The sequence below is a fragment of the Brienomyrus brachyistius genome, chromosome 22 (genome assembly GCF_023856365.1).
Source record: "Brienomyrus brachyistius isolate T26 chromosome 22, BBRACH_0.4, whole genome shotgun sequence".
Lineage (NCBI taxonomy): Eukaryota > Metazoa > Chordata > Actinopteri > Osteoglossiformes > Mormyridae > Brienomyrus > Brienomyrus brachyistius.
Window position 1 is genome coordinate 16,025,724 of NC_064554.1, and position 19,939 is coordinate 16,045,662.

General features: G+C 47.9%; 2 protein-coding genes and 2 long non-coding RNA genes across 5 annotated transcripts in view; 3 read left to right on the forward strand and 1 right to left on the reverse strand.

Annotated features, from left to right (window-relative positions):
- tbcd (tubulin folding cofactor D) overlaps positions 1 to 5,273 on the forward strand; it is a 27,408-nt gene extending 22,135 nt beyond the window's left edge. Inside the window, exons 33-39 of the mRNA XM_048990606.1 lie at positions 778 to 899; positions 2,115 to 2,192; positions 2,556 to 2,645; positions 2,951 to 3,038; positions 3,725 to 3,834; positions 4,360 to 4,444; positions 5,048 to 5,273. Of these exons, the coding sequence (XP_048846563.1) occupies positions 778 to 899; positions 2,115 to 2,192; positions 2,556 to 2,645; positions 2,951 to 3,038; positions 3,725 to 3,834; positions 4,360 to 4,444; positions 5,048 to 5,062 (588 nt within the window). The 3' untranslated portion in view covers positions 5,063 to 5,273. The remainder of the gene's footprint in view (positions 1 to 777; positions 900 to 2,114; positions 2,193 to 2,555; positions 2,646 to 2,950; positions 3,039 to 3,724; positions 3,835 to 4,359; positions 4,445 to 5,047) is intronic.
- Positions 1 to 6,562, reverse strand: part of znf750 (zinc finger protein 750) — a 22,779-nt gene extending 16,217 nt beyond the window's left edge. The window contains exons 1-3 of the mRNA XM_048990677.1: positions 6,460 to 6,562; positions 6,275 to 6,334; positions 5,271 to 5,386 (exon numbers count right to left, since the gene is read on the reverse strand). The gene's annotated coding sequence lies outside the window, so the exon portion shown is untranslated. The remainder of the gene's footprint in view (positions 1 to 5,270; positions 5,387 to 6,274; positions 6,335 to 6,459) is intronic.
- Positions 6,563 to 9,008: 2,446 nt separating this feature from the next.
- On the forward strand, positions 9,009 to 13,845 carry LOC125717635 (uncharacterized). 2 transcript variants are annotated; one of them, XR_007384567.1, is made up of 4 exons: positions 9,009 to 9,209; positions 9,481 to 9,562; positions 9,759 to 9,852; positions 13,319 to 13,845. It is a non-coding gene; the product is annotated as an uncharacterized LOC125717635 (long non-coding RNA). The 2 variants fall into 2 exon arrangements; XR_007384566.1 differs by having other exon boundaries at positions 9,481 to 9,852.
- Positions 13,846 to 14,056: 211 nt separating this feature from the next.
- LOC125717634 (uncharacterized) lies at positions 14,057 to 18,418 on the forward strand. The gene is made up of 3 exons (XR_007384565.1): positions 14,057 to 14,271; positions 16,156 to 16,269; positions 16,381 to 18,418. It is a non-coding gene; the product is annotated as an uncharacterized LOC125717634 (long non-coding RNA).
- The last annotated feature ends 1,521 nt before the right edge of the window (positions 18,419 to 19,939 follow it).

The following is a 19,939-nucleotide window of genomic DNA, read 5'->3' on the forward strand; positions in this document are numbered from 1 at the left end:
CAGTCGCTCCGTAAGCGATCAGTCAAAGTCTGGTTATATTTGGGCCTCTCAGCTTTTTTTAGCTTTATCTACAGGCGACTTCAGCGGTTTTGTAACGCGATAATGGCGGAGGGCCGCTGAAGCGGACCCGGTGGGCGTTTTGGCAAGGAAGCCGCCCTTCATGGCGAGCCAGAGCCGCGCTCCCCCGCGGATCTTCGGCGGCGGTGATTTACGAGCAAGCCTCTGCCTGTGGAGAGAGCGCGCACACACACACACACACACGGAGTGTTCTGCGGTCACTGGGTTACCTCTAATCTGTTTTCGGTTTGTTTGCGTAATGAAGAATAATAAGGCGTTTAAGTGTAATGGGCGCCATGGCGATAAGGCTGGCCGCCCGTCTTAGGCCTTAGGTCCGCATCCCTTGCCGCCTCCTGGTTTCTTCCCACCAACGGCAGCCGGCCCAGTGCCGACGGCTGTCTCGCCCGTGCCAGGAGGGGTCCCTTTCCCACACAACGGGCTGTAGAGCTCCAGAATCCCATAAACACTGTTCCCATAGTAGATAAGATCATGGCCTCAATGTGAGACTCCGCTGTAAGGCTTAGCCTTGTGTGCAGTTGTGATCAAGTCCTGCTGGGGATCAACTCTGTCCATTAAGTGGGATTTTATTTGCTTTTTTTTTTGTATATCCTAAGACGTGTATTTTTGGTGACGGCATCACAGTCGACGTTCCCGTCTGGTGTAGAAGGTCTTCACCTAGCCGGCCCCACTGCCTTCTGACCTCTGACTTCTCCACTGCAGGTCCGTTACTCCTCACAGTCCCTGTTCGATTACCTGAAGGGGATCCAGAAGGACCGGCCTGCACTGGAGCAGTTCGGAGGCACACTGCTGCGCATATTCCAAGACCACCTGCGTAACGACAGGTATCTGATGGGGGGGGTTGTCTGCGCAGCTGTCTACCTAGTGCGGTGCTTTGCGGTGGGGATGCATCATCTGCGCAGCTGGATATACGCAGATGGGAAGGATTGTCCATGCTGCCTGGAACCGGCGGAGACGGTCCGTCTGCATAGCAGGCCGATTGCAGTGATGCTCGTATTCCTCATGCGTTCCTCATAAACGCTCCTCGTTAATTACTCGTAATTTAGTATAGTAGGCGAACAAGCCGATTCTGATTCTGGTGCTGGGCCGCCTTGTGTGCGCAGCTTGGAGCACAGTATGCACTGGGTGGCGGGATTTCTGAGTTATTAAATCCCAACCCTAAGAAAGACACACACCCTACAAATCACCAATTTCTGCCTTAGGCCCAACCGATGCAGCTTTGCGGTTTGGTTAGTCTGGCCTTACTCCACGCTGAACCACGCCCACGTCTTCTCCCGCCGCCAAGCGTAGTTTTTTTTTTTTTGTTTTTTTCCCCTCCTTTACATTTATGCCATCATTTCTAAATGTCCTCGACGAGACCATTAAAGCGGAAGGCTTGGCTTTTGGGGCTCCTCTTCCAAGGGGGACCGTGGGAAGTTCATGCGTCGGGTCCATTTGTGGGAGTCACAGGACAGCGGTTTTCTCTAAACCCTGGTTCGGCCCTCACCCCTGTAGCCCCACCATAAGATAAATCATCTTCGAGTGCTTAATATGTATGCCGAGTGTATCGTTCCGGCCGATTATTCCGGAGGGGGAAAGCATCTGTTGGCATCACTTGCAGGATGCTGGGTAACCAAGACTGGTTTATGACCAGTCAAAGACCCGGGTTGTCCATGGCGTAGATGGTGCAGGATCGGCCATTTTGTTATGGATTGTGGCTCCTCCCGCAATTATGTAAGCTTGAAAACGCTCGAGGAACTGACAGTCCAGGCCAAATATAACATTTCCAGACCCATGACCTTTGAGTAATCTTCTCCAGGCTGCTCTCCTGCTAATTTATGCTCATAAGCTGCATGAATGTAGCTACGACTGGTACCAAACTGGCACAGCAGTAGCTTGAGTAATGTCAAAGAAGCTAGGAGCTAGTAGCAATATCGTGCTCGAGTCTTCAACCATTGAAGATAACTCCAAATCCAAATGTAGGACTGAGATTTTAGAGTCATTCATGTTCAGAAGGTGTGGCTGCCTTCGTACCCACAATGTCTGTCCACCTTCCTCAGGGTTTCCATCCCTCTGCTGAAGATGGTGGACCAGATGCTGGCCAGAGGCTGCTTCGACACCTTCACCAGCGAGGACAAGTGAGTGTGGTGGCACCCCCCCCCTCCCCCCTCCAATCTACTCCCAATATGCCTATATGCTGGTCATCTTAACACCTGATGGTGGAGGATCTTCTTTACATTGTAGCTGAACGTTTTATAGTTTTACTCCACAAACACTCGAAGATGGAGCTGTCTGTATCATTGAAGCACTTCAGGTTTTACTTCTTGCTGCTGGGATTTGAACCTGGAACCCATTGTTTAAATGTTTCCATCCTTCATCATGCAACCTACCTACTACTGTGGGGCAATTGGTGATTTATTAATTTTTTTAATCCAGGGAACCATCTGTCCCAGTATGAGTGACTAGAACTTTCCCCCCGTGTCTGTCTCTGCTCTCACCAGCCATTCATTCTGCACGGACCTCCTGGAGCTCTGTAAAGAGGAGATGAAGAAGTCAAAGGACATTCAGAAGCTTCGGTCCAGCATCGCTGTGTATGTGCACTGTGGCTACTCTACTCTCTTACGCTGTCCGGTTCTTAGTGGCTAAGTATGAGCATTATTAAGGGAAATGCCGAATCCGCCTTGAGGAGGGGTGCTACCACTGATGTTTTACGTTCACATTGTTTACGTTGGCCAAAGTAAAAGGAGTGTAAGGCTGTCGTCATCAGGGCCTGATGGCTGTAGATAACCGCATACGAGAACGCGCTGCATACTTGCCTTTTGTTTTTCTATCTCCTACCTCGTCCCCCTTTCTTTCGCTCTTTTTTTTTTTTAATCTATCACTCCCACCTACTCAGGTTCTGCGGGCTCATCCAGTTTCAGGGCGAGGTCCGGAAAAAGGTTCTGTTCCAGCTGCTGCTGTTGCTCTGTTACCCCTACCCTGTGGTGAGACCCTCCGACACACATCTCAGTTTTCGGACTCTGGTGAGGGCGGTGGGGTAGCTTTAGGGTCTCTGCGGTGTAGAGGCAGCCCTTAGCTCCTGTTGGCAGCTGGATGGTCTCACATTGGCTGTCCTCGTTGCTCCAGCTCTGTCCTCCTCCGCTATGGAGCCTCCTGTACAGTCTGTTCACCTTCTGCCTAAGCTCTGTTCCTCTTACTCAAGTTGGTTCTCAACCTTTTCTTGGATGCTCTCTTTACTGGCCATTCGTTATCTGCCTTTTTCACTCGTTGACATCCTCTCGGTCTTTTGTAATCACCAGCATCAGAGTGTTTACCGTATCTCTGCTATTATTGCTGGCTGAAGGAGGTACGTCTCTATACCCACCCCAAGTCTCCCAGCTTGATGCGAAATCCCAGCTGCGAGGGACTATTTTCATGTACCGTACCACACTTCTCTGGAAAAACAACGAGGACAGCGCAAGACAAACATGTTTTAAAGAGTTCATGGGGTTGTCCATCCTGTTTTGAGCCCGTGCTGGAACAATGCAAAGCCCCTGTTTAAGACCATCAGTCCTGCCTCGGAGAGCCAAGGGTAACATTGTGGCAGGGCCAAAAAAGGGAAGTGACATCAGCCGTCTTTGCTCGCGCATCATTGGTTCATCGCGCGCTGCACGCCTGCGTCTCTCCGCAGATCAGAAAGACGACCGCCAGCCAGATGTACGAGATGCTGTTGACCTACGATGACGTCATCGAGCCTGATGTCATGGACGAAGTCATGAACCTCTTGAGCGATACCAACTGGTCAGTGCTGGCTGATGGGGTTGAGGGTACCAGTTGGACTTCTAAGCTGCATTATTTTGGTGGGTGTTGGGCTGTCCACATTAATACACAAACCCCCTAGCTGATGTGAGGTCTGAACCTGCAGGCTCCCTGTGGTCTCCTGGAAGATCTGCAATGGCTAATTCTCTCCAAAGGCCTAGTGCTATGGAACCCAACAACAAACTTACAAACTTTAGTGGGCCTAGCTTCCAGATGACCTGATAGTTTGCTCATTTGTCTGTGACCTGTGGCAACCTCTCTGCAGGCTTTATCTTACTCTGTTCCTGTAGCTCAACAAGTACAGCATTGGCCCAACAATGCAAAGGTCACGGGCTCATATCCCAGGCAACGCATTTTTTGTAAAATTGTAGCCCTTCTCTGCACTCTAAGTCACGTTGGATAAAAGTATCAGATAAAGGAATGGAGAAAAAACAATGGCTGATGGCTTTATGTTCCAGAAATAATTAATGATTATGCATTATTTTTATTGTCTTATATTTTATCTAGGGAGAGTGACCTGACTACTGTACGGAACCACAGGAACCAACTCTGTGATTGGCTGGGGGTGCAGAGGCCCACTTTGGTTGCCAAGGTAACTATAAATCAACACCTAAAGGAAGGGTGTAGCTGAGACTGGGATCCGAGCCAAAAAAAGCCTGGTGCCAGAGTGCTTGTGGACATCTAAGACCCGAAGGACTGTGCCAGAGTGTGTATGCGTCCTTTTTTTAATGCACATCTGCCGATGAGTGATGTGGAAATACGAGCATGTCCATTTTTGTGCTTGAATTATTCTGTGCGCGTGCAAGTGTGTGTGGGTGTTTGTGTGAGCCCCCTCCAGATTGAACCCACATGTTTCTCTGCGCTAAATGAAACCCCATCGTCCTGAACCTGTAGACAGAACTGCGCAGATGGTTTGAATCCATCTGAAATAGAGTAACCTGCACATGTGCAGTAAACTGTGGAAAAGCCAGTGTGAAGTGTTCACAGGCTTCGGCGAGGTGCGTTTGCTGAGGGTTGTGTGGAAGAACGTCTTAGGGGCGGGTCGGACTTAAGGTCTGTCAAGTTGGGATTGGAGTTTTCCCCTCAGAAATGAATGGAGGGTCCCCAGAAATATACAATTACAAAGCTTGTGTGTGTTTCATTGGGTCTCTTTTGCAAAGAACCTAGAGATATTCTCACTCTTCTGTTTGTCCAGAGCCCAACTCAATAGGCAGCAACGGTCTCACCGGGACGAGCAAGAAGTCGGACCCAAATCGGGCCTCCCTGCGCTGGACCCACGCCGCACCATGCAACCCCCTGCCCCCCCAATACCGTCACACTGTCAATAAATTAATACCAACCAAAAGCTAAGGCCTCCCCTATTTTTTCAGCATTTACATTTATTTGATCATTATTGATTGATGAATAAATCTCTTCACCAATTCCAGGGTCCTTTGTCCTTCTTGCCATCCTCGCTGCCCCAGGTTCTCTTCCCTTTCATTTCCTTCCCCTTTCTTGAAGCTTTTCCTTCGTTTCTGGCGATCTGTTGACAGGCCTGTAACATATGAGACATGCGGTCAGCTTTCCTCCGGTTAGGCCACCTTTTGCGGGGGTGGGGGGTGCGTTTCCGTCCCCCACAGCAAAGCGGGAGGCGGGCCAGTTAATCCGCATCTGAGCCGTACGTTTCGTTTCAGCTGGATCGCTGCCGTCTTGCAGCATTGCTCTGAATGACCACTCCCCCTGCCCCCCCCCCCCTTAGGAAAAAAAAAAAACAGGCAAACAGACATGCACACTTCCTCCCGCCTGCCTGAAGTAATTAGGGTGACAGGAAACATGAGTGTGGGGCAGACTCTAACCCCACCTGCCCCCAGTTCAGGAAAAGTAGAAACAAAAATAGACTAATCACAATGAAATCCCCTTTTGTTGTGACGCTTAATCAGTGCATGATTAGTGCCCAAACTGCCGCCAATCCATCTTGATAAAATGCAAGTGTATGTTTGTGTGTGTGCGTGTTGTGATCCAGATATACTTACATTGTGGGGACATTTGGTCCCCACAACCTGATGAATATCTGCTTTTCTTACCTTATTGTAAACAGTTTCCTGGTCCGCATAAGAGGAAATTCAGTTTTCTAAAAATGTAGTGACTGCGATCAAAAAACTAAAAAATGCAAAAACACTTATTTTGTTTGGTTGCTTATGGTTAAGGTTTTCATAGTCAGCATTTTTCCCCTGCAAATGTTTGAGCGGTCCCCACAATGATATGATTACAGGTTTGTGTGTGTGTGTGTGTTCACTTATGTGTGTATACGAGTCCGTGTCGCATTTAATTACTGGCCCACAGGAGTCCAGTGCTTCCTGATGCTGAACTCCTGCTTCGGGGGGCCCAGTTAGCAGAACCAGAACCAGATGCTCAAGTAATCGGGCATGGAGCACTGGCTTACCAGTGAAACGTGTGTTAGTCCGCAGTCGTCTCGAAGGTGAGAATATTATACCGTTCCGGCCTACTGGGAAAAAACGAAGTTCATTTCGAGTTTCCTTGGAAGAGAAGAATATCCATGCGGGAGCTTTAGATCCAGAACAAACATAAGCGTGTTATCATTGTAAGAAAGAATATTTCGATACGCACCAGTCTAACATGCTACATATAGTCTCTGTGGCTGACAGACGAGTTCAGATACTAAATCATCATCAGCCTCGGCGAACTAAGAAAACATCAAGGTTTCAAAGCGCAGTGTTGTTGTATTTCTGGACCAAAAAAAAAACAGGTCAGGTTTTTTTTTTTTGTCGCCTGATGGACTAGCGACGAGCAGGATGTTTGTGGAAATGCAGCGGAATCGAACAAAGGAGCGGTAGATTAAGAAAGCGAGCGGGGAAAGTTGGAGGAGACGGATTCGTTTCCCAAATGGAAAATGCGGATTACCACCAGAATGGCCACATGTTTTCATACGACACTGACGCGAACAAAGGTATAATTGTGGCATAATTTTAGACCTGGAAGACTTAATGCGTTTTCCAGGGGAAGCATTTTTAAACTCGTATTTTAAACGGCCCAGTGAAAATCTGTAATATAAATAAAAGGGACGAACAAATGGATATATATATATTTTTTTTTCCCAGCCTGTAAAACAAAGCCTGTCTGTCGAATCACTGATGTCGGGTAATCAGACGCTGTTCCAACATGGGCAGGATTGACAGACATGAATGGCTTTAGTGTACAGTGTGACTTTGGGTATGGGAGAGCTTAAGCAATGTGGGGTCAGAGGTCGCGAGTCGGCGGGGGCTTTCCAAGTGTTGTCAAGTCCAGTAATATCGGTTTGATTTTTCCTCAGGGTAGACGGCTACCTCCCTGTCAAATAAAAGAAAGAAAAGGAGGAGGTTTGTGGCAGGACGATGTTGAGAAAGGAGAGTAGATGAGCTGGCATAAGGGTGTGTGGTAGGTCGCTATGGTCACGGTTTCCTCGCTTGATGCTCGTTTGTTGTAAAACAAAGGAAAATAATAACATCTCAGTTTTTTTTTCAGTGTACCACCAACTTGGGGGGCTGTGGTCAAGAGAGCCTCCAGGACATGCTTACCTCACCAGAGAACAGAGGTGTTTAAAGACTTTTTGAGGTTGAGGGGGCTTAATGACCCCGGGTTCTGTAATTGTGTTATCTCTCTTCTTGCTCTCTTTAGCTTGATGTTTGCCATAAACATCGGCCAATGGGGTTATTCCCAGTGTGGGGGAATAGTGGAGCTAGATCCTCTATTATTATAGAGGACATTGGCCTCTACAGGGGCCTGAGAAGGAGTTCCTGACAGTCTGCTGAAGGTACAAGAAAAATCAGGTGATGTTCCTGTAGCTTCATATTGAAGGATGATTTTCTTCTCGTCTCCGCGGGATCCTTCTAAAGTCAAGCAGGAGCGCAGGGCTGTCTTGAGCTGGGCGTTACAGCGCGGAGGCTTGGCCGCCTGTGCAGGAGCGCGAGAGGGTGCGCGCGGCTTGGCTCGTGTCACGCCTAATAGAGGGAGCAGTGATTGTTTACAGATGCGCCTCCCGCAGGTCTGCTGACTAATTGCGCTGCAGATGCTGGAAAGCATCACGGGAAGCTAATTAAAGCCTGTTGGAGTCGCCCTGCCCCCGGGTGGGAGTCATTTGGCTGGTGCCATTTATCAGGGGGCGGCTCTTATCTCCCTGTTTGTGGCCGCAGCTCAGTTGTAATTCCTGGCAAGTAGCTATTAACCTGAAACTCTCCTCGCAGTGCAGAGTGCAGCTTCGATTGGGTCTTAACTACCCTTGGCTGTTTCACTTGTAGAGTAAATATACAGTGTGTTTCCGTGCATGACATGAATGCAGCAGTAGCTGTGTGTGCAGCATCATGAGAACATATGTGTACTGGGCACTGGCGTTTCTGGGTTTTGGATCGTCTAAGCAGCCCACACGGGGTCATATTAAACACTGGTTGATCCTAGACTCTGCACTCTGCTGAATTTCCCTCTGTGCGTCCTGCAGTTTTTTCTCCGCCGGAGTCTTGGTGTGCATGTGTAAGCCAGCGGCCGCCTTCCGCGCACCGTTCCAGGCTGGCGGCCGTCCTTTGCCATCCGCGGTTTTTCCGTCGCTCGCGCCGTTCGGCTGCTCGCGCACCGGGGCCGCTGTGGGCACAATGCGCGTCCTTGTGCGAGACCCTGTGCTATTTGTCCTGTGAAGATACGTCAACCTTCGTGGAAGAAGGACCCCATTGTGCATCACAATGTCATCCATTCAGACCTTTAAGTGCTGTAAAAGAGTAAATAATTAAACAAGTACTAATTATCTTCAATTTTGTACTTATGGTCTCGTAAGGCCTAAGAGATCCGATATTAAATTAAGGTTAAAAAAGAAAAAAAAGCCTTGCCTTTGTATTATGAAGGATCAGAGCAGGCTTTTGCCTCTCCATCCCCGTTTTGCTTTTATATAATTTACTTCCTGGTAACTAATGATTCTTCCCTTTCCTTTACTCCATGGTACAGCAACGCTAACGAACATCAAGCTGTAGGTCCGTGTCCCTAATCGTCACGTTGACGAAAGATTAATGGTTCTGGAACGGATCCACCCAGAGTCACCGGAATTTCAAATCCAGGAACGTAGGAGAGCTGATCGGCCCGAAGGCATGGATAGAATAGGGCAGTGCCATCTAGGCTTGCGAGGCGAGGGGAGGGGAGAGGAGGGGAGGGAGTCCAAGGCCAGGGAGCGACGGCGGGCCAGCACAAGGCGGGTAGGGGGTTTTGGGAAGGCAGCTGAAGACAATCTCTGGCTAACCTTGGACCCACATCTGCTTTTATGAAAGCTGACGAGACCCAGGTCTCCGGTGACAGGGAGGAGCAAATCTGACTTGGCCGTAATGATGTAATGGAGGAAAGTAAGTATCAGAATCACAATCATTTTATTCGCCAAGTACAAAAAGTACAGGGAATTTGTCTCGGTGCAGGTGCTGTCATGAAGCATACAATTTAACAAGCTGTCAAGACAAAAGTGTAACAAATGAACGGAATAAAAATAAAATGGTAGAAATTAAAATGTGCAATTAAGCGTGTAGGTTTCCAGTTCCTTTTAACTGACTTGTTTAGTTGCACATTTAATCCAAGATCTAATTAATTTCTTAGCTCCTTTCTTTGTTGTTTTTTCCCCAGCTGGTGTTTTGTGGGTCCTTGAGAAATGATCCTGGGGCAGCTTATAAAACTCAAGGAGGCTAAGGGACTCATTTATTGGCTGGTATGTGTAAGATGTTCTTACTTTTTCCGAAAATACACCCAGTTACAGAGTTACTCAGTGTCAATGGTCGTTCTCAGTTTCACCACGTCTGTTTGCTTCATGTGAAGGTTGTTTTTTTGGACTCGTTCCACTGCACCTCACGAGCATTGTGATTCTTTCTGGGTGATGCATGCTGACCTGCGCTCCCTGTCCCAAGCCGCCCACCGGAAATTCGGTGAGCTCTCATCCCTTCGGCCGCGACCCAAACACCTGTCCGCTTCGCCGCTCCAAGTCCTGTTCCGGTTCCTGACGTGAGTCAGGCAGATTGTTTTCACATTCTGTATAGTGCAATAAAATCGTTTTGTTTCAGTGGTATTTAGGTCAGCTTTCCGCTCATATTTTCTTTCATATTTTATTTCCATCATGATAAAAAAAAAAGGTTATGGAATCCCTTATGGCCTGGAAACCTGTAACTAAGAGCTGACATTTAAAGAGAAACTTATAAAAAATGCATTCAGCTCTGAGTCTTCATTGAGACCTTGACATCTCTGTATGTTTCTATTCTGTTAGAAGCTATACCTTTAATCTTATCCACTAGGTTTTCAAATACCATATTATGTTCTAGGGGTGGCATGGTGGTGCAGTGGTTAGCACTGTTGCCTCACACCTCTGGGACCCGGGTTCGAGTCTCCGTCTGGGTCACGTGTGTGGAGTTTGCATGTTCTCCCCATGTCGTCGTGGGGTTTCCTCCGGGTACTCCGGTTTCCCCCCACAGTCCAAAAACATGCTGAGGCTGATTGGAGTTACTAAATTGCCCGTACGAGTGCATGTGTGAGTGAATGGTGTGTGAGTGTGCCCTGCGATGGGCTGGCCCCCCATCCTGGGTTGTTCCCTGCCTCGTGCCCATTGCTTCCAGGATAGGCTCCGGACCCCCCGCGACCCAGTAGGATAAGCGGTTTGGAAAATGGATGGATATTATGTTCTAGACAGGCTGGGGTCTTTATATCCCCATATTCCTCCAAACTTTGCGGTTTAAAATCGAAGGAAGCAGTGAGGAACAGCACTGCGTCCTTCACCTTCTGCAAGGCTGGTATCTTCCTTTTTTCTCCCCCAAAACTTGTTTTCGTGATGCTGCCTGCTTCCAAAGGTTGCTCCTCATCAGATCAAGCTCCGTCACCTGACCGAGGACGGCAATCCCAGAATCCCCCACTGCCTCTCCAAAGGCCTGCAAAGGGTCAGCTCGAAAAATGCTGCAGCTTCTGACAGTGGAAATTTTGTGATTCTCTTTTTTTTTTTTATGGCGAGGTCCAATGCAGTCGTCCTTCAGGAAACCTCACCACCGATGTTTTTAAAAAATGCTATAATTAACAATTCCAGAGGCATACCCACCCCCCCCCCCCACCCCCCCGCATCCTAAATTACTATGTTGGTGTTTGGAATTACAGTCATTTGGGAGAGGGACAGTTGCATGGCCATAAGATTGTGGTCTAATGTCAGTTATGCTTTTCTTATAGGATATGGGCTAATGGGGTGGGTCTCACTGCCATTGTGTGTGCAGAGAAGCAGTGAAAAATGATTATGAAATTGGGCGGAGAGCGAGGTCACATTCTGTTTTTGAACTTCTGGCTCAGTTTTCCTTAAGTCGTTCCAGTCTTGATTGCTGATCTGTCTCCCAGGACCTCTGTGCTCTTTGCGATGCCAAGCCGCAGATGATTTTGTGATTTCCAGTGCTGCATCTTGTTAAAGTATGAATCGGCTTTCCCCTGTATCATTTCCACCTGGGAATGTGATTATGATCTCATCCTATCTGCATCTCGCATCTGAACCTGTTAGCAGAGTTTGGACGCTGAGGTGGTGAGCTTTGTTGTCCCAACCTATTCAGCCACTGCTGGGGTGGATGACCTGTCCCCTGAAGAATTATTGCTTGTCAATACAGAGTTAATTAATCCATTTTGAGTTACCTGTCTTTATTTTTATGTGTTTATAGTAAGTCATTTAAAATGTTTTTTTGTTAATATCAAGTTACATTTCATTTTACTGTGTTGGGATACTGATTCCCCTTAAATGGCTATTAATTAGTATGTGCACCTGTTGAAGTGTTTGTAGTCTTTAGCTAAATGTATTGATGAATCCCTGAGTAGGTGCCAGCCTCTTATGCTGTGTGTGGTGGTCTTTGGTTTTACACTTTGTGAGATTTAATAATGAACTTTTGTTTACAAAAAGGAGGGACAGTGTCCTTTTCATACTGTAGGTAGTGGCCTGCTCCAGAAGTTCTCTGGTCCTGTAGCTGAGAATCCGTCTTTCGAGAAGACATTTTAATGACCACCCAATTAGTGTCATTAATCTCTGACACCCCAGGTGACTTGACTGGCTATCAAAATACTTGCTTTAGTAAAGCAATTCAGTGCTATCGTGCAGCTAAAAAAATGACACTTGTGGGTCAAGGTTGGGCTTCTCTGTTCCAGAACTTTCCATCTGCTGAGATGTCCAATTAGAGGCGAAAGCAGAGGGATAATAAAGCGCTTCCTGTGCAGGCTTGGGGACGCGAGTTTATGGAAGAATTTTCATTCTTCTTCAGTGATTAGTTAAACTTTAATTGGACATTTATTTGTGGGAAGAAAAATGTTTTGCTATTTAAAGTGGGCTGAGCTGGGCTGAAGTTGTTTTTTTTTTTTTTTTTTTAAACTTTTTTTTTTATTGTTTCACTAAAGATAATTAGCCTGAATGAATTGATATGAAAATATACGAAAATATAGAGTAATCGGAATGGGTTGATGATAGATCATGTCCACAAACTCCTTCACAGAACATCTGGAGAACATCTGTGTGGGCTGTGTAAGATCAGACACTTCTGCCACTGAGTCCGCAGTGGGGTTGAGGTTGCTCATGAGTCGCTGTTGAAATCCAAACAAAAATCGGTAAGATGGCGAAAAGGTGAGGCTGAGCAAACATACGAAAGCAGACACGCTGAAGCCTTGGTGTTTGGAGAGCCTCCCCTGAAGCGCATGTGTGCTCGGCTATCTGTCATGGCGGTTTCAGGCCAAGCGCTCTGGCAAGTGAGCAATTAAAATGAATGATCTGAGCGGCTTAAAGGGATTACCAGCGCGAGCTCCCCACAGGAACCTAGAAACCATCTCCTTGCCCACTCCTCTCGTACGAGAGACCCTCCGAACGACGTCAGTAACGCAAATGCGGTTATTCATGTCTCATTTAATTAAGTCAGTTAATCCTTCTTTAATTTGTGACCTTTAGTGGATCATTGTTGCTCTGAGTGAATTCAGATATTAGGAAGTCCAGATGTGGCTTGTTGGGGTGCAGTTTTTTCTTTATTTGTGTGTGTGTGTGTGTGTGTGTGTGTGTGTGTTTTTTTTTGTATGAGTATGACTTCCCAGCTTGCTTTTCACCTAGCAGGCCATGAACCATAGAATAAACAAGAGTGTAAGCGGGTGTTGATCTTCTCTGCTCAGAGGCTGGTTGAGACCTGCATTCTCCCCTACATGATTAGAACGACCCAAAGAAAGAGATGTGCACCATCTCCCGTTGAGTCAGATCCCATTTCGTCTCTGTTTCGCCGCTGTTTAATTCTTTCACTGACTAATTGTGCACACATGGCTTGGCACCAGCTTATCTCGCAAAGCCACAAACGGCCAAATCCTCCCAAATTTAGCCCTGGCCTGTAGAAGCCGGTCTGTGAGCCCAGAGACTGTTATGATATTATGCATGACATGTGATCATTTAACTATCTCTTTTTTTTTTTTTTTTTTTTGCTTATTATAGCTATGCACATAATTCCGGAAGGATCTTTGGAGACATGAATTGTTGACTCATCTGTAATGAAGATGTCATCCAGCAGGCCTTTTTAAACATCTCGTTTATTGTTCTCCCTATCAAGGCACACCGTCATGGACATTCAGCCGATCGCCCTTTGCCTGAAGTCCATTCTGTCCCGCGGGCCATTTCTCTCGCTTCTGTGTTCCCTGTAAGTTTCGGAGGAACCGACTCTGCCCTTTTTGTTCTCCAACTGGGTTCACTCCCTAGACCAGTGTTTCTCAACTGATGGCAACTGATGGGGCTTTTGGGCTGTGAGACTATTTTCAGTTGTGGAGTTTGTGGTTTAAAAAAAATAAAAACTGTTTACCGTGGTCATTGCCCCTGAGTCTCCCCCGGACTGCAACTTTTACCGTCACCATCATCCCTTGTCGACCAGTTGAGGCCAAACTCCCACTCCCCACACAAAGGGGTCACTGACTTGTAGGTTTTACCTACCATGAAGTATTATGGGAGAAAGTCCCTGATTAGGGTCTGTGCTGTTTCATCTGTTAATTTCTTATTCTGACAAGTAAGCCAGTCAGGCGGAGCTGGACCTGCTGGATCCGCGTGGCGCTCACGGGGGCCTGGTTCACCCCGTCGCCCTGGGCCCCCCCCTTACACATCTCCCATTTGGAATCCATTACCGCCTCCCCCTCCTCCGCCCTCGTTCAGAGTTTGTAAGTAATTAAAACGTTCAAAGCGGCCTTCTCAGATTAACGGCTGCTGTCCGCTCGCTCCGAGCAGCGCCAAGCCCCAGGGTCGGGCAGAGGTCTGGGCGGTGAGGCGTTGCACCATTAGCCGCCTGCGAGTCCTTAGGGATGGGTGTTGGGAGGTGCGGTTTCATTTAACTGGTTCCTTTAAACAGCATGGGTGGAGGTGAGCCGCATCACAATGCAGAGGAATTCTGGGGTGGACTGAACGTAAGTATCTGCCGACTCTGCTTACTGTGGTGGTGTTAGAACAGCAGTCATTGGCTGTCGGGCCTGGACCACAGCCAATCATTTACGTGCTCTGATTGCTGAGCCAGTTCTCTTGACCTGAATGAGATGGGACACCGACAGACAATGTCCTTGTCTCATTAAGTATATAAAATGGCATTAAAAAAAATGCAAACATCATTAACTCACACAGTTAATAAGCTGCCCCTTCAATTAGAGACTTTCGGTGATGGCAGTGGGTGTTTCAGAGAAATGAGGGCAAAACTGCAATCTGCTTAAGTTAGTGTTGATAAACGCTAGTTGAGCTTGTGACCCAAGTCTCAGGGTAGCAAAGACCCCTCTGGGATTCAGAACAAAGTCACAGGATCTGCTTAATTCAATTACCTCCCTTGTGTCTCACTTTGCGGTGGTGTGACGTCGTTATTCCGGAATGAGTGGGCATCATGTGACTTGGGGGGGGGAGGGGGGCTGTCTCCTGTCTCCATCGTCCATCAATGAGTCCCTTTCAGAGTTCCCTGCAACAATCCTTAGAAATGTTTTGGCCAAGATTTATGTGATGCATTTCTTTTCTTTTTTGACAAATCTCGTATGCATTGTTTTCAGCATAAAATGTCTTAGGATTCGTTGGCCATATATTGCATGTGAATTTTTGTGATGGTTTATTCATTTAACTATAAACCTCCATGGGGGAAAAAAAAAGTCATTGCAGAAACATAGATTATGATGCGCAAGCAGAAGTATGTTTTACTTTCTGGGTTTTTATATAAACATTTTAATTTAGCTCACTAATATTATGTTTACTAAGTATTACCCTGCAGGACCAGCCTAAAGACTATCATTTGGTTTGTTTTTTCATCCATGATTGCTGCGGTAATGGACTTAGTTCAAGCTGCCTGGAATGTCGTCACTGTGACGCGTTAAATCACCTCAGCCCAGTCAGAAATCTTATACGTCTCTGAATAAGCTCTCTAGCGTGAGGTTTAATTTGAATTTAGCGCTATTAGCGGATACTGCAGTCTCCCAGGTAGGTCGGCTAATGTGTCAGCTAGCGTTACCGGTACTCAAGCAAACAAAGGTGTACTGAGGATTGGGGGGGGGGGGCATCCTGGGTCTCTACTTATCCTTTTAGGGACTAGTCAAATATTTTTTTTAAACCAGCCTGATAGCAACCTGCACGGCTATTCCACAGATTCAGCACCTTGTTGCCGAGCCAAAATAAAGCATTTAAGCATCACGGTGGCCTGTAATTTCTCCATGCCGTACAGCCCTGTTCCAGAAGCCCCGCTTCTATTTAAGGATGTATATTTATATATATTTCTGCTTGCACACCTCTTTCCCCCCCAGTCAACAATCACCAGTGACTGCAGGAATATCAAGCTAAGAGATCAGGCTACAAATTATCTTTCATCTCGTTACTTTGTACATCTGCATTTTTTAAAATATACTGTGTGTGTAATATATATATCCCCTCCTCCTTCCTGTTAATCTGAAACCCCGACATAGCGTTAACGCACCTCACACGTGCAGAGGAACAGGGTCGGGTTTCGCTCGGCGGGCGGGTATGCGTGTGCATGTGCGTGTGCTTCGCGTGTGTCCCAGGCATGTGGTTGAGCGGCTGTGGTTTCCAGTACGGCTCCCGCTGGTTAACCTCAGGGAGACAGCTGAGGCCGTCGCTCTAGGTGGGTGGCAACTATCGCTCGACCTCCACTCAGGCTTAACCCTTAATTGCTCGCCCGTGTTTTTCGCACCGAACGCATTAAAACTGCGGCTTAAAAATGCAGAGTTTCTGGTCTTTCTGCTGAATGCTTTTCCTTTTGCCGCTGACTAACGTGCAGTTTTGTTTTGTTCCTTTTGTTCTTGCATCAGACTTAAGAAGGCCGAAGATCAGAGTGTAGCCAAAAGCCTCTTGCTGTCATGGATGAAAACGTTTAAACCCGCCTGGGCCGCGTGACGAATTGGGTCCTTCGCCTCGTTTCCACGGTATAAACAACAGCAACTTCGACGCGGGAAGTTTCTCGTAGGTTCTTGCTTTTCCAGCATTTGTTTACAGGAGCAAGAATAACTCGATTTTTTTTCCCTCTCTTTTCTGAGCCGTTACCACTGAGTGCCCTGGAGGACGCTTCAGGTGCCGTGTGCGGTTCATCTGGTGTGTCCCCCCCCAGCCACTGATGATGTCATATGTGGTTATATTTGGGTACACAATACCGGTGATACTCCCAGTTTCAAAGGTAATATTAAAGATGTTAATGTTCATGATAATTACACAGGGAAGAGTACAAGCGGTGAATATCGAGATGATGGTAAATGTGTTTGCAGTACCTTGCCCAGTTTACTCCCTTCAAAGTTAATTCACTAGTCCCATCAAAATGCTTAAGTTCAGTGGTTCAAACTATGCAGCACAGTCATTAGTATATTTAAGGCAGCTCCTGTCCACAGCTTTTACCGTCTGAGGGGGGGGTGTGGTGTTAAAGGTGTAAGATCCCCTACCCTAAATTGTTCCACATAAATCTGAAGTATTTTTTCTTTTCTTTTTTTAAATAGCGACTTCCCAGTCAAATCTGTTTCTTCTCTATTTATATCCCCCAGCCTCAGCAGGCAAACCCCTCTGAAAAGCGACCAAACGGAGTTTCGGCACCTTGCCTCTCCTTGCTCAATCGTGGCTTTTCCTCGCCGTCCTGCCTTTGGCGGAACGCTGGCGAACACTTCAGGGTTTTTATGGGAGCTGAGCTGCCTTCCGCGCCGCCGCCGATCCCTGCTTGTGTACACACAGGCGCGCGCGCATGCATGCGCACGGTTTGCGTTTCTGTCTGCGGGGGCGATTCCCATTGGTCCTGCTCTGTAATAACACTGATGTTTCCTAACCTCCCTCTAACAAAACTGAAAAGCCGATGGAAGCCGATAACATGCAGAGATATGAGTTTTATCCTCTTAAAAAAAAACAGATCTTTTGCCATAATTTTTTCTACTGAATTGTTTGAATATTTGTCCTTAAAATATGATTAAAAAAAAAAAACCCTAGGACAGACACAGGCATACACATCCTGCGTAAACATAGTCTAGGGAACTAGAGTAAACTCTACCTCCCATGAGCTCACGTTTTTTGTTGCGTTTCTTTTACTGTTGATTTTTCCGTGCACACAGATCTGTCCATAATTTTGTGCTTAATTAGTAGATGCTTGCAATTTTTTGAGTTTAGCCGCAAACACAATAGCGACTGCAGTATTAAGATATCTTTGCCGTGATCCGGGCCGGGTAGGTGACACGAGCGTTTGGACCTTGGCTCTCCTTTAACATCAGTTCACGGCCTGCCTTTCGTCACTGATCGGCAGAAGCCACACAACACACAGCCTGTGAAGCACGTGTTCGTCCCTGTAGGTAACGGTGCGTGTAGCGGTTCTCTTTTAGCGACGGTCGACACACAGCTACCCAATGAAAATGGTTTCCTGTTTCCTGTTCGAAAGGCTCCCCAAAACCTGCTCTTCGTCCACAGCGAGTCTGGTCCCCCTGTGCCTGCGACCGCAAGAAATATCGAGCACGGAGCAAGCCAGATGGCTGAAATCACATCTGAATGTGTTTCTGTATGTATGCAGCCATACAGGCAACATTGCACAGGCATGATTGACTTCCTGTATATATGCATATGTATATTTGTAAAGCTTCTTCCTGTCTGTCCAAACTGTGTTTATGTCAGTATTCCACGCTGCATTTAAGTGCTGACATGTGCCAGTCTATATTTACTTAAAATTTTTTTTAGCAGACGCTTATATCCAAAGCGATATACATTTTTGAGGTGGCAGTGTCACACTGTCCCTGGTGCACTTGGAAGTTAAGGGCCTCGCTCAAGGACCCGATTGTGAAGTCAATCTGCTCGCCCTGGGATTTGAACCGGCAACCTTCTGATCACAGACGCTAAGCTACAGATCCACACCTCGCCCCCATCTTTGGTGTTATGTGTTTGGCGTGTGAGTACCTGGTTGCATGTGTGTGCGAGAGAGAGAGAGAGAGAGAGAGAGAGAGAGAGAGCAGAAAGTCACGCCCTCAACGGACCGGACTCCGCCGTGTGGCTTTGGCTCGAGCCGGATCCACTGTTTGTGTGTGTGTGTGTGTGTGTGTGTGTGTGTGTGTGTGTGTGGGGGGAGGGGGGGGTTGCCGGTTGGCTCAAATGGCATTCCTTCACATGGCAGGCAGCCCTCTGCGGTGGGGGCCCAAATGTGCTCTAATCGCCGGCTGCACCGCTGGAGGAATTTAGACATCCGCTCCTCCGTCATTCCATCGTACTATTTTAAGTCAGCCCAGCTGGGGGGTGGGGGTAGGATGCGGGGGTGCAGGCAACAATAGTGAGCGTGGAGGTGTAATTACCGGCAAATAATTTTAATCATCTACAGTTCTGGCTCGGAGCAGTTTGTTCCCCCGCGTGAGACGGGGAACCCAGATCCAAAACGCAGCAGGACAGGCAGGTTTTACCGGGCCGAGAGCTTCTCCCGACGACCTGCCACGTGTGCGCGTGGCCCGTGGCGGGGGGGCCGGGATGTGGGTGGAGCTTGTGGTTTTCTGCAGGCCCGTGTCCTGACGGCCGGGTCGCCGTTCGCGGTGGAGAAGCGACGGGGTTTCGGCTCCAATCCGAACCCGTGTCTCTCTCGCCCTTTTTCTTGGAAGCGTTTAATACAGAGAGCGGAATAAAAAAAAAAAAAACATTAAATCCGGGAAACGAATAGCAGTTGCTATCAATAGGGCTTATTTCTGCCATAAATTACAGTTATAGGGTTTGTATGAGTGTTTCCTGTGAATATATATGAATTGTCGTAGTAGACCGCTTTCATGCGGCATTACTCGTAAATTAGAAGGTCGGACCGCATTTGCGGGTGGAGCAGCGGCCCTTGGGCTGCCCTCGGTAGCGTATCCTCCCCGCTTCAACAGGCCTGGCGTCGTGGTAGCCGCGAGGAGACTGGCTGTCTGGTCAACTAGCAAAATTTTGCATTTGAGTGTCCATAGAGTAACATGTTTTCTTGCTCTTGGGGCCAGAGGCCGGGGAGGATTGATGCGTAGGCTATAGGTTGGGGCCCCAGGAAATATCAGGGGCCACAGCCTGCCTGGGGAAAAATGGGCCACTTTAATAAATCGCCAGAACCTGAGTGTTGATGCTGACGTCAGCCTCAGACTCCCAGATAAGCTAATCACCCCCTTGGGGGGGGGGGGGGGGGGGGGGGGGCATACAGAGACAGCAATGTCAGAATAGTCAGCGGTGCTAACAGGGGGAGGCACCCTACTTAGACTGTAGGATTTCCTGACACGGATTCGGCAGAGTGCTGCGATCCTCACCGCAGGTCCGTGCGTAGGGTGCAGAAATGGGGCGGTGGGTGCAGAAATGGGGCGGTGGGTGCGGCCCCACCCTCCGCCATATCCTACCCCGCCCCAGTTCGCAGGGAATCCCCCTACCACTGCTCCCCATCTCTCTCATCTCCCTGTGTGGTTCTTGGGGAGGGAGGGGGCGTAAACCACCACTTCGGGCCTTGTGATGGAGGGGTAGTGCACCCAACCCCCTCCCAGCAGGAGATCAGAGCGCCGCGTGGCGGGGGCAGCTAAAGACTGTGACTTTGATCTCCCTCATCGTTTGCACGTGTGTCTCAGCCCAAGCCCAGTGCCGTCTGAT